The 14279-nt window shown below is 41.9% G+C and overlaps 1 protein-coding gene across 1 annotated transcript; it reads left to right on the forward strand.

The window, feature by feature from the left end:
- Positions 1-588: 588 nt before the first annotated feature.
- On the forward strand, positions 589-10730 carry rragca (Ras-related GTP binding Ca). The gene is made up of 7 exons (XM_068735593.1): positions 589-961; positions 2702-2905; positions 3528-3727; positions 6346-6460; positions 7728-7870; positions 8058-8206; positions 8787-10730. The coding sequence occupies exons 1-7, from the start codon at positions 776-778 to the stop codon at positions 8930-8932; spliced, it is 1143 nt and encodes a 380-aa protein (XP_068591694.1). The 5' UTR covers positions 589-775; the 3' UTR covers positions 8933-10730.
- Positions 10731-14279: the final 3549 nt, after the last annotated feature.

Consider the following 14279-nt stretch of genomic DNA (forward strand, 5'->3'; position numbering starts at 1 on the left):
ATTGGCAGTTGGTTGTGCGCTGGACTCAATACCTCAGTATTTCTACACATCTCAACGTCCTGGCTTTACTCCTCGAGAGAGTAAGCACAGCTCTAACTCAAGTGTGTCTTAATAAATTACATGCTACTGAAACTCATAGATAAAATTAAAAACATGAGCGTAGTGGACACGATTAATTCCGACATTGTAGAAAGACATTGAATGCCTTCACTTTAATTGATTTCTGGCGCCATCTGCTGGTCATATTGCAGAACACCAGCGTTGCCCACTTTGTAATCGGCTCATTTTTAGCAACCTTCTTCAAATGCTTACTTTTTTTTTACCACAAATAAAACATGTTAAAATGAAGTGTTAATGTAGCTAACTTAAATGGCTTCAAACCGTTTTGTTAAGAGCGTGTATTTGCGTATTATTCGGGTGATAGGTCACAAAACAGGTCTGAGTACTAGTCAGGTGACAGCGACAAACCTCAGTAGAGTGACAGGAGCTTCTGACCAATCATATATCGTCTACGAATTCAGAGAGCGAATCAGAATCAAGGGGGCGGGAACAAAAGGCTAGTTTTTTTGTTTTTTTTTCCAAGGGAGAGGAAATCCGAAATGTGTGGGATCACGCTCGGTGTTTCCAAGTAGCCTGGGCTTTATTGACAAACTCTATTCATTGTGTAACGGTAGTTTGTGGCGCACACCGACCGACCGTCCGGTACAAACACGGGTGTGGTGACCGACAAGTAAAGGAGGAGGAGGAGGGGGGGAAGAGGAGAAAAAGCGACAAAATGTCGATTCAGTACGAGGTGGAACAGCTGGCCGACAGCTACGGGGCTGCGGACTCGTTCCCCAAAGATTTCGGTTATGGTGAAGAGGAGGAGGCCGACATCGAGGACAGCCCGGCGCCGTCCGACAGCAAGCCGAGAATCCTGCTCATGGGTCTGAGACGAAGCGGCAAATCATCCATACAGAAGGTAAACTGGAGGAGATGTTAAAACTACGACGTTAGCCAAAATAGCTAACGAGTTGGTCTAGCATGTCGTAAGTGACATGTGATAGCCAGCATATAACACGTCTAGCTGCACGAGAGAGGGAACTGAAGTTTAAAAAAAACAAGCTAATGAGCAGTTAGCCTCCAGTGTTAGCTTCGTGCAGCTACAGCAGTGAATCATTAACCAGGTGGACAGGTGACGCTGGGGTGCATCTTTACTGACACATGGACGTCAAAGCATGTGACTGTTTGCTTAACAACTCGTCCAACATGCCAAATATATCTTAGTAGTGTAGCTCTCACGTGACTGCAACCCGACCACACCTCTACCCTCCTGCAAGTCCCTACACGTTGTTTTTAATCAGTGCACCAGTAATGGTAACTGCAGGGTGGCCAACATGGTCTTTCAGATTTTTGTTTAAATCAAAGCTAGATTCATGAGTTTAAGGGGCCCCTAGAGACCCAACACCAACCGCCCCCATGTGCAGTGTGGCCCCTCATGGGCCTCCAAGTCCAGAGCAACCGGTCATCTCTCTTGGAAAATGTTTTAGCTGTGGTGGTAAGCCACCCAGACCCTGACGCAGCTTGTCATGTGATCAATTTACATATTTGATGAAGGCCTAGATATCAGTCGCACTTATTTCATAAAAGGCGTATCAGCGCCTCTGTTTTTTCCCCCCCTATAGCTTCATACATTGGCCTAATATTTTAGCAGCCATGATCTTCAATGAAGCTTTTAAAGTGAGATTCTGACACAGGCTCTGTAGAATCTGTTACATCCCACTGCAAGGTTTCGCTGTCTCACTTATATTCTTCAAGTCTGCCGCTTTTAGACGGGCACTGTGGTTGAATAATAGATGACATGCACATTTTATTATTTATGTTACAATTCAAGGGGGGGGAGTAGAATCAGGCCTGATGTAGCGTGACTCGCCAAGAAACAAACGTAATGAACGTCAGTTTTCTGTAGTGACGTGCACACTCGCACTGTTTTTGCTATAATCCACACTCCGTCTTAGATTAACGTTCTCCTGTAAGCCTGAGAAACATGTGATCTGGCTTTTTTTTTTGCTGGTTCATTGGTCTTTGATCTCAGTGGCCCACACACTGATTTAAAAATGGTAGAGAGAGAGAGAGAGAGAGAGAGAGCTCCCAGGTCCTCCACCATCATCACCCACTGCAACTTATTTTCTACCTGTAACTGTAGTCAGTAGAGCAGCACCCTGATCAAACTTTAACCTCACTTCCCTTCATACAGCTGCAGTCTTACTGTCTTACTGTGTGACAGCAGGCCGCTGACAAAGTGCTGCGTCATACTGAATCTGCAGCGTTGTGCCCTTTTCCCCTCTCGCTCTGCATGTGACGTCCAGATGACGTCTTATTGCTTGAATCATTGCGTAAACCAGAATGCAATACTGTTTGGATATTCTCTAGAATATCCAAAATACACTGACGGTTATGGACAGTATGTCTGAAAATGTGTCATTTATTTGTATTTATCTGTATGAACAGAACCATTACAACCAGCCGCATAAGAAAACATGGTAGTGAGGAGGTCTATTCAAATCAATTTGAGCACCAGGGATTGTTGTCTATACATGGATGACAAATATATTTTGAAAACAAATCTGGTCAGTGGCAAATTCTGAAAACTCTACACAAAAACCCCCAAGACGAGTCATCTGTATTTATACTGTTTAAACATTATTATTTCTGATTTCAGGTGGTGTTCCACAAAATGTCTCCCAATGAGACGTTGTTCCTGGAGAGCACCAACAAGATCTACAAGGACGACATCTCCAGCAGCTCCTTTGTCAACTTCCAGATTTGGGACTTCCCGGGTCAGGTGGACTTCTTCGACCCCACCTTCGACTACGAGATGATCTTCAGAGGAACCGGGGCTCTGATATTTGTCATCGACGCTCAGGTGAGGAACGGGGGGAAAGTTAACGTTACATGGTCGTAAACATGGTGTTTTACCTGCTGGAAACAAAAAAAAAATAATGTAATTTTACATTTGAAATCGGACAATATTCTGACTCATTTTCACACATATATTCAATTTTGCCAAGTTGAAAATGCACACATACAGAAAACTATATTTTTAGTGCTGTAAGGTCAAGTTAAAGCCCCCGAGAATATACCCGGTGATGGACGGCCAGAATAAAAGACAATTACACGCCATGTCTTTTATGCCGGCGCTCTAAGTGCTTTCAAGAAGTAATCTCGGCTGCGGCGTTAGCCTCGGCTGATCTGATTGCCGGGTTTGTTTGTACTCGAGGAGGTGCATCGGGTTCAATTAGTTTCAGCAGTCGGTCACACGGTGCTATCTGAAGAGACTTTGTTTTCGTCTGGAAGACAATGCAGCAGAACATTTCCTCATACCTGGTCTAAAGCTGATCACAGCGTACACCTGATGATAAGTGCATGAGTCATCCCTGTAACACTGTTCCAGATGGCGTGTGTTGGTTTTCCTGCTCATTTTTGCTGACTGAAAAGATTTGCATGTTGCATACATGTGTAATAATATGTCACCGTCTCCCTCACAGGATGACTATGTGGAGGCCCTGGGCAGGCTTCATCTCACCGTGTCTCGGGCCTACCGAGTCAACCCGGAGATCAACTTCGAGGTGTTCATCCACAAAGTGGACGGCCTCTCGGACGATCACAAGATAGAAACCCAGAGAGACATCCACCAGAGAGCCAACGACGACCTGGCCGACGCCAGCTTAGAGAAGCTGCATCTCAGGTGACATTTTCTTATTTCACTTCCACACCTGTGCGAGGCTGAAGAAGGCGTCATGTATCCCTGCTGTCTATGCAATCACATGTTGGTATCGAGTCATTTCAATGTATGGTGTCTCTCACACACACACACACACACACACTAATACACACCGTCTCACCTGTTATCTGTGCATGTTTGGTTTAGCTATCGGGTCTTATTACTGCGTGGCTATAAAGAACATGCACACAGGCCCTTGTCTCTCTCCTAGTAACACCCGAGTCCCATCAATACAAAACTATGATAAGAACACCTGTACTAGACGATGGTTTAATCCAATATGGAAATACACCAAAGCTTATCGGCACATTTGACATCGGGTTGTCCTACCTGTGTATTGCGTTTCATTTTAAAATAGTGCCTTAAAAACATGCACATGCACAGACGCACTGCAGCAAAGAGGTGCATCTAATAAACACTGCGTCAGAGTCAAAGGGTTGCTTGACTATTTCAAAGCATGAATCAACACTGCAGCTCTGTCCTGTGAACGCCACACATCTCTCCAAAACTTCAAGTTTTCATCAGCTACAAAAATTGTCTTTTTTTTAGCATTGTGATCATTTTTTTTCCAGATAATCCAGACGGGTTTTAATGAGTTATTTATCTTAAGAAATAGCAGCTTTTTTTTTTTTTTTTTTATCAGCTCTTTTAAGGAACTTTCAATCCTTCAGTTCATCTGAACCGTCACAACATCAAATCGACTCACCTCGGATATCTAATTGTTACCCACACATCGGTGATGTTGTTCAACATCAAATCACACGTTGTATTACGTGTTTACAGTAAGACTTTGTTCTGTTGAGCGGATTTACTCAAATTTGATCGAAAACACAGTCGCAGCTTAGAACTGAGCTTCAGCAGGTTGGTACCGCCGATAATCAGAAACATCAAAGCCCCTCGGAAAATCATTTCCATAACCACACAGTCATAACGGCCATATGTGAACACATGCGAGAGCATTAAGGGCTCTTCATACTCAGACTGTGTTTTCTTCATTTGTGTACGATGTTGTATCTGCATGTCTGAACAGTGCCTATTTATAACTTCTTCAATACAATTGTCCTCACTTCTGAGAAGTTATTTCTCTAATGGAGCTCATCCTATGATGTCTGGTTATTTGTAACGGTAGTTGTTATATCAAACATGTTAATTCAGTATCTGTTTTAAAACACCAACTTCCTGCTACCACCACACATGTAAGGTGTTAACAGCCAGGCAGGCAGTCATACCTCCCACTGCATTAAACTAGTGTTGAGTTTGAAAGTGAAAATAACAGTTTATTAAGGTGTCCCAATTTTGTTTCCACATCAGTGTAGGCTTGAAGTACAACATCAGCGTTATCGGAGGCATATGACTTGTAATGTAATCCTAGAGTCGAGTCTTTAATCAAGATGCTTCTGACATTATGTGTAACTATGTGAGAAGTGATTGTGCGACACAGTAGTTGAGGGGAGAAGCTGATTGGCTGGTTGGTTCTGTGACTTCAGTAGTGTTGCTGTGAGATTCCTCTTTGACCTCCTAATGAAGAAACAACGGCCTGTGCTTCACATCCCAGAGCTGTTATGATTGAAATGTAGTTGAGCTGAAATGATTATTTGATTTAATACTTTGTTAATAGACAGGAAGTTACTTCATGACCGTATTGTTAATTGATTAAAGAAGTCTTTTAAATCCTTTTTTTATAAACGCTATGGTGATTATTTTGCTTGTTGATTTTGAGGGTTTGTTGAGCATAGAGCTGAAAGAACTATGGATTAGTTACATTAGAACATTTAGTAGTTCCAGCCTTTCAAATATCAGATTGATTTTAATTTTTTCTCGTTTCTTTGTAAATTCACTATTTTAGTTTTTTGAATGAAGTCGAATAAAACCAAACACATCTTTTCCACTGTTTATCACAATTTAAAGACAAAACGATTCATCGATTATTAGAATGTTAGATGAATCGATAGATTTCTGAATATAATGAGAATAATTCATTTAAACAGAACCTAAAAGCACTCATTAACTGCAGCCTGTGACCGGACATGGTGTGTAGAAACAGCCCGTCCCGGTCATCTCTGCAGCAGCTCTCCTGTTGATGTCTGGTCGGCGTCGGCTCACGCTGCACTGTGTTTTATGTGCGGTGAGATTCTTGTTTATTCCAGCTCGACAGCCGGAGCCATCCCGGATATACAGCGACACTGAGAAGGCTTTTTTAAATTTATTTTGTGGCTCTGCTTTGTGGCTCTCCGGTGCTTTCTTCACTGTAATGTAAAGTTTAGCTTCTGCCAGATGTATGCAGACCGTTCCATTTGGCTCAAGTCTGACCTCCGTTTATTTTTATGTCTCAGTAACAAAACTCTGCAAGTCATGTGTGTCCAGTTTTGCAAACATTTAGTTTTTATTCCCGTGTTTTTATCTCTGAATCAGCTTTGATTAACCGCTCTACCATCCAGTGTCATGTGATCTCGTCGTGACTATCTGTATTTTTACCTGCTATCCTTTGTGTTTTTAAGGAAGTGAGAGGAAGTGTTCCCTACTAGTAACTGCTTATTCACTTCCCTCTTTTTGTTTTTTTTTGGGGTTTTTTTGTCCTTCAGCTTTTACTTGACGAGTATTTACGACCACTCCATCTTTGAGGCCTTCAGCAAAGTGGTGCAGAAGCTCATCCCTCAGCTTCCCACTCTGGAGAACCTCCTCAACATCTTCATCTCGGTAAGTGAACTCAGAGCGGCCAAACACTTTGTAAATCAAGCTTCTCGTGAAGTTCGTCGCTGAGCGGCGTGATTAATGCGTGACAGCCTGCGTTACGTGAGTCACTGCCAGCTCTGAGGCCTCTTCGTGGGGAGCAGTTCCTCCAAAGCCCTGGTGGTGGTGGATTGTGATGCTGGTCTGTGGATGTGGCACACCTTCTCACTTGATGATTACAGAATGAGCTCACTGTTCTGGTATCCAGACAACAATATCTAAGTGTTTGATGTTACATTTAATAAGTACTGATAAATACTTCAAAGAGCATTTAATTGAACCCTGACTTTGGAAATACTCGCAAGATTTAGCTTTATTTTGTGTTTGTATGTTTGTCGTCTGTCAGCACACATCCTGTCACGACTGAATGATTCAAGTTGTGAAACTTTTCTATTTTGATTAGATTTGTGGAGTGAACTGAATAAAAGTGAAGCTCAGTTGTTTTTCGTACCTTTTTTTTGTTTTTGTCTGTCTTATAGGAGAGGGTTGTAAAGATAACATTCACTATCATGGCATTTAAATGATTGGACCAGTGTGTGAATTTAAATGATTGGACCAGTGTGTTTACATTTCAATATGCGTGTTGATTAATTCTGGAAAATCATTAATGTATAAAATATGTGCCAAACAGCTCTGTTTATGTCTAATTGAGCAAATAAAATACTAAATGATGGTACTTCATCACGTTGATGCAAAATCAATAATAAGATCGTAACCTCAATACTGTACACCCAGAAATATTAAAGGGTACCTACCACAGTTTAAACTGAAACAATTCATCAATTAGCCGTTCGTCAGAATATTTATCGGCAAAGATTTTTTTTCTATCGTTATACTAATTCATTTATTTTTTTAATATTCTCTTCAGAAACACTGAAAATTCACCAGATTCTGAGACGTAAATATTTGTTTGTTAATTTCATCCTCTATGATCTTTTGGGTTTTGGATTGTTTTGACTCGACAAAACTAACTTTATTACGTCTTTCACTTAAGAAAAATGTGATTTTTCTATTGTCTCACATCTTAACACCAAATGATTGAGAATAGTTGTTGCCCTTGTTAAATCTCTTGACAGTCGCCCAATTAGTGACAAAGCATTATGTCATCATATCGCCCTCCCCTTGTCTAAATACAAAATGTCTTAACCGCATATAATCATTTCCTAACGCCTCCCCCCCCCCCGTCTCTCCCTCCTTCATTTCTCTTCCTCTCCCTCGTCTTCCTCCATGGCAGAATTCGGGGATAGAGAAGGCCTTTCTGTTTGACGTGGTCAGTAAGATCTACATCGCCACAGACAGCTCTCCTGTCGACATGCAGTCCTACGAACTGTGCTGTGACATGATCGACGTGGTCATTGACGTCTCCTGCATCTACGGGTGAGTGTGACAAATTAAATACAGAAAAAAAGCATTTAGGATATAGACTTCGCCCCTGTGTTTTCTGCGGATACTTTGATTGAAGCACAACTTAATTTCTGCGTTTATTTGCTTAATTAATCCACAAACGAGCCTTTTAGTTCACATTTTCCCCTGAACGTTGTGGTGTTGTGTTGTTCCGCATCAGTCTGAGGGAGGACGGCAGCGGCAGTGCCTACGACAAGGAGTCCATGGCCATCATTAAGCTCAACAACACGACTGTGCTGTACCTGAAAGAGGTCACCAAGTTCCTGGCCCTCGTCTGCATCCTGCGAGAAGAAAGCTTCGAGCGCAAAGGTAACAGACCTGTGATCAGCTGCAGCTCGTTGGGCTTAATTAGGCTAATGGGGATGTTTCTTCCACGTTATTGTTTGCAGCGAGTGTGTATCTGCATGTATACAGAGAGTATAAAGTACAAACAAGGCCAGACCACAAACTATAGCTCAACATCTCGAAAGTAACCATCAAGTTAAATCAACACCTGTCAGTCTCCACATGGAGTAAAAATCATCAGAACAGAATAACTAGTTTATGGGGAACAAAAACTTTAATATGTGCATGAAAATGAAAACTAGTGAGTAGTTCTTGAGAGTATTTGATGTTCTTGCAGTGCATCGCAAATAATAGCCAAACATGACGCAACGCACTGACACCAAAATGCACCAAATCATCAATCGTGCATGTTTATTTTGTAATAGTCAGCACATAAGTTCACCTATGACCCTTTGATCCATGTGCTGAACCAACGTTGCTTTATCTACACCCCGTTCAAAGTTTGCAAAACACAAGAACATCAAGACTTTTCACTGACAATGAAAGTCACAATGCAAGACTCGTATGTGTCCTAACAAAGTCTGTGTCTCTGTTGCCTCCTTAGGATTAATAGACTACAATTTCCACTGTTTCCGGAAGGCCATCCATGAAGTATTTGAGGTGGGCGTCTCCGCCCAGCGCCCCCAGACGGTGGGCTCCCCCTGCACCAAGGCCGTCGCACTGAACGGCACGCCGCGCAACACCGTTTAAACATTGATGCTAAATTAAAAAAAAAAAAAAAAAGACGGGAGAGGGAAGGACAGATGGAGAAGGGCCTGAGAGCCTCTAGAGGAGAGACTACTAAACCGGGGCTCACGCCAATCCCAATCCCTTCGCCCCCAAAGTACTGTGAGACGGTGAGACGGCACTGGAGCACAGCGGGGTCGAGGCTTCTCGAGCTGAGAGGGAAGGGAAATTCAAGCATTCATTTCAGGTGAATGCACGGCACCGCGTTGGCTGTGAGGAAGTCGAAGAGAGTAAAACTGCACCTGGACAGGAAAAGGTTCAGGATCTTTCTTTTTTTTTGGATTTCCTAAAGCGGTCAAAGGCCGCGACACTAAGCTGCTGGTCCCTCTTAACGAACAATGTGAGGAGGGAAAAACAAACCCTTGATGTCACCTCTTGCTCACGGACAAACGGTGACGTTAGTTTGCAGGAATCTGTCTCTTTATGAACCCACCCCGACCACTTCTGTGCTAAAGAAAAAAAAAAAAAAAAGAGAAAAAAAAAGATGGTGGATGTGAACTGCTGGTCCTAACACACACACATGTTCAGAGATGGCCTTATGTAGATGACGCTTGTCTGCAGTGCAAGCGTTCTCTCAGCACCACTCACCTCACGCTACCTGAATGCTGCCCAAAACTCGCTTTTTGGTTTCACTCGTGAAGGGAAAACAAGGTTTTGTGAGCAGACTGAAAAGGGATTGTGTTGTCCATCTAACTTGGTCGTGTGTGTGTGTGTGTGTGTGTGTGTGTGTGTGTGTGTGTGTGTGTGTGTGTGTGTGTGTGTGTGTGTGTGTGTGTGTGTGTGTGTGTGTGTGTGTGTGTGTGAGAGAAAGGTTTAAATTAGATCCCAGACTGGGACCTTTACAGAAAGAGTTCATGTCCTCCTTCTCAATAACAGCAGATTAGCGTAATTAAACTCTTTTCAATCAGTGAAAGTAACTTTTCTGTGTTGTGCTCCACTGAAGCTGAAACTTTTGATTAAGTTTGTGATAGTTAGTCAAAAGTAGAAAAAAACAAGTCTGGTTGGAAATTGTCTTTAAAAAAAGAAAGCACTGCCAAAATGATGTAATGGCTCAGTCAACGGTGAAACAATGAACACATGTCATGATGAAAGCCTCATTTGTTGCCATCTAACAAAGAAAAGTATTGGGTTGAGACGCAGGACTGGTGCTGGGGTCCACACTCCACATCGTCTGTCTGAAACGTTTTGGGATGATGATGATGATGATGATATGAACCGGTTGAAACATGCATGTTTTTCTCCCACCTACGGTTTCAGTCCTGCCCAGAATGATTAACCCATGTTGTGTATTTAGTTTGGCTCTGTTCAGCCGGATCCACCATAACAAAATGAACCCATTCCAAGCATGCATCCGTCAGTGTGTCGTCGACCATAACACTGCTCATTGCATTCAGAGGTGAGGAAGTGAAAGTGAAGCTAACCAAGACAATTACACGCATAAACGAGGAGGGATAAAGACCAAATTCCATTACTTTTGCCATTACAGCGAGACACAATATGTTCATGCCTGTGTGTTTAGTTCAGGGGTGAGATGTGGGAACTCTGGCTGCTCATAAAGAACAGGAACCTGACTCACGAAGCAGCAATGACGAGTTATCTGGATCCATAACTGTGTGACTTTGCTTCTTGAACCAGGCTCCAGATGTTCTCAACCTAGTCACTATCAGTCAGCAGAAGATAAACACTTGCACATCAGAACTGTGATGGATGATTGATTTCATGTATTGTGATGCTATGTGAAATAAATGAAAGTTTAAATTTTTGTTTTGTTAATGTTATTAAACTACAAACTTCTTTTTAAATATATCAAATCAAAAAACAATCTGTTGTGCTGTTTTAAATTACGAGGCACCACACTCTCCTTAATGTCTCTTAATCTAATGCAAACCTACAAGCAAACACAAGATGGCGCTGTAGGATTGCTCCACTGTTCCTTCAAAATGAATTGTTATACGTTTTGGTCCCTTCCACAAGCCCACTAACTGTTCTCATACTTGTTAAATTTACAGTTAGCATGCACCACTGTCTACTATACAGCTGTCTGTTAAAGAGCGACTATATATGTCAGCAGCTTCTAAAACCACAGGGACCAGTACGGAGAAGCCATTCCATTTACTGGCCCTGCAGTGTGACCATAGCAATAGAGTCAACTGGCTTATTCACTATTGATGTAACATTGGCTGTAGCTCTCATACAATCTGTTAAGAAGAGAAGGTTGTGTTTTCTAGATATTTTCTAACAGTCTAAAATACCTTTTTTAACTTTTGCTGAAATGCTTAAATTAGTAAATACAATATCTAATTGTCAGGTTTTCTTGAGTTGGTATTATGAGTGAGAAGGGGGGGGGGGGGGGTAGTGCACATAAAAACAACTCGCTGAATAGCTTCAGCATGCAAGTTATTCACCAGTTAAGTTAAATAAGCCTCACAGCTACTGTCACGAGCCATTATGTGGGGAGTAGGCGAGACAGCTAAACACCACTTCCACACAATTTAGATGCAATAAAACACTGACAGCTTTTTTTATCCACTTCATTAAGCCAGTAATTTCTTATAAAAATCTCCCGCATTAATCCTGGCCATGGTTTCCCCGCGGTTCCTTAAGCTCTCCTCCAACCTTAGCCGCCGTGCTTTGATGCTTACTCAAATAGGCGCTAATTTGAGATAAATTATGCATCCGCATGTAGACTTCCCATGCCAAGGAATATAAAGTGTGACACTCTGAAAGATGGTGAATTAAAGCAAAGTGTGATATCTTGACGGCCTAATGGCAGATAGGTTAGACCTGTCAGCCTGATGGTTTGTTGATCTGCGAGTCGCTTGGTGTTTTCGGGGAAGGGGAGAGGTCGTGTTTATGATGTTCTGAAGGTTATTTGGACTCGTTTGGGCGGGATGGCTACAGAGCCGATGCACCGGGCCTTTAGTTACTCTACTGAAATCTTAAATGTGCTTTTAAAGATAAATGTTGTTGTTTCCACTCAGAGAAATTCAACTGTTACAGCAGCAGAAGTAAAAGAACAAATGCATACATTTAGTTTAAAAGATATATATATATATATATATATATATATATATATATATATATAAAGAATACTAGATGTTCATAATTACATAGTATTCTGTTTGCAGTAGCAATAGATTATACTACATAAAATGGAAAAATAATAATAAAATGTGTCAAATATATACAGCAACATAAATAGTAACTATTAAGTGTATTGAGATAAAAAAAAAGTCACTGAAGTTTCAATAAAAAGTGGATCAGAATTTCCACTGTGTTTTAAGTGTTACCGAGTACCGGTAAAATCAAAATGTGTCTTATAATGCAAGACATAGTGCTGAGATTACGGATGGCAATGTCTTTATAATCTAGACTAACTAATGATAGATTAAATATATAATTTGGTGGACGCCTGTATCCTGAGCATCTTGTGCCAGAGTGTGCAAGTGTGTTAATACTTCATGAAAGCGTTTACTTAGTGGCCACGATGAAATAACACCAGCCACCCTCACTGAATTTAAAGTGATTTGAACACCAATAACAACAAATGAAACTTCCAACATGAGTTTGAGTCAAATTTTAATTAACAAATTGATGAAAATCATAACTTAATACGAAGTACATGAGCACCTGGATCCTCTGCTAGCCACTGAATAATACAGTGACTTAATGCTCTCTCTAGATGGGGCTGTTGTCTGCTGTTTCAGCGGGTTTGTCCCTCACTCTTCCCTCAGCCTTTCTGCTCCACAGTGCAGGCAACATGGAGATCAACATCACACACAGATGGAGAGAGAGAGAGAGAGAGAGAGAGAGAGAGAGAGAGAGAGAGAGAGAGAGAGAGAGATGGAGGGAAGGAAGACTGAGGAGAAGTTGAGGAAGCAGTGGAGAGAGAGAGGGCCGCATGATGTACAACTGTAATTTGGCAACGTAGCAGCTGCTGAAATTGCTTTGCTTTATCAAAGGCAACACTGCCCCCCCCCCCCCCCCCCCCAACCCCCCCTTGTCCCTAATAAGAAAGCTTAACCAATAATGAAATAAAGCCAGCAGAACATACTTTTGCCTGTGATGTCACGCTCACTTCCGCTCGCCGGGCCCGCCCTTCATCTTAGACGTCTTAGTATCATTAGGACAATGATATTGCCATTAGGTTCTTAATAAAACTCAGTCAGCCGCGTGTTATCTCCCATCTTTACATTTTATTAGCCTTGCTTATGAGAGACGAGGAGGGAAAATGATGAGACTAAGTGAGCCGTCTCAGATAGGTGACGGATGTAATACAGGCTTCATTTGTTATATGGTAAGGTGATGCAGCTTCACTGAGTGTAATTATGTGGCATGGACACGGCTCTCAGCAGCACGTCTCTGACAAGTACCTGTTATGTTTGCTTCTTCTGCTACTTCTGCACAAAATGAGAAAGTATCAAGTTTCCAGTTGTTGATGAAGGGACATGATGCAACGACATACTTTGATTATGAGTCTGTTGCTGTGATATTTACAAAGTAATATGTAATATACCCCAGGGTAAAGATATGGGTTGTAAAACTTACGTAATAGTAGATTTCCGTGACACATTTCTTTTTACCACCCTTCTCCTGTCAAAAATGGCTTCATTTTTAAACAGATGGGGTTTTTTTTGCACATTAATTAAAGTCTGTTACATTTGATGGGATTATTTGTTTGATGGAAAAGTAACCGTCAACTACCAATTAATGATTTAAGTACATTTTCAAGGATGAATGCCACACATTCCTTTGTTCCAGGCCAAACAATTAATCGATTAATTGAGAAAATAATTGTCAGGAAAATAACTGGTAGTTGCAGCTGTAAAGTCTATTTGATTGATTAATTTGCAACGTTTCAATACCTGTGTTGCAAAACGCCAGAGTTTGGGTTTCAAGGGATATTGAGGTAGAAAAATTATTTAATCCCATTTTTCAAACAGTCTTTCCACATATTGCTATCCAACAAACAAAAAAGAAACTATAGTGTGAGCCTTCTGTTGCAATTGAGTCTTATAACAAACTGAAACACACCCACCTTCAGATATCCTCCTTTTAATTCACACCTTTCCAGTTTACCAAACTACCTTGACTGCTCTTAATCTGCAGCAGAGGGAGGAGCCGGAGAGGGACAGGAGAGGGGAAGGATAACGAAAGTGGGAGTTAGAGGAAGGGACAGGCGTCTCCTGCGTTTTTCTCGGTCAGGCAGCAGAGCGTGGAGCGGAGAGGCCAGCGGGCCAGCAGCCAGCTAATGGGGACCAGCAGTGAGCAGGGGCCGGGGCCGGGGCTGACAAAAGGAGCAGCGACAGAT

This window comes from Cebidichthys violaceus, unplaced genomic scaffold, assembly GCF_023349555.1.
Source record: "Cebidichthys violaceus isolate CVI_PGR_0920_01 unplaced genomic scaffold, fCebVio1.0.p SCAF_7, whole genome shotgun sequence".
Taxonomy (NCBI): Eukaryota; Metazoa; Chordata; class Actinopteri; order Perciformes; family Stichaeidae; genus Cebidichthys; species Cebidichthys violaceus.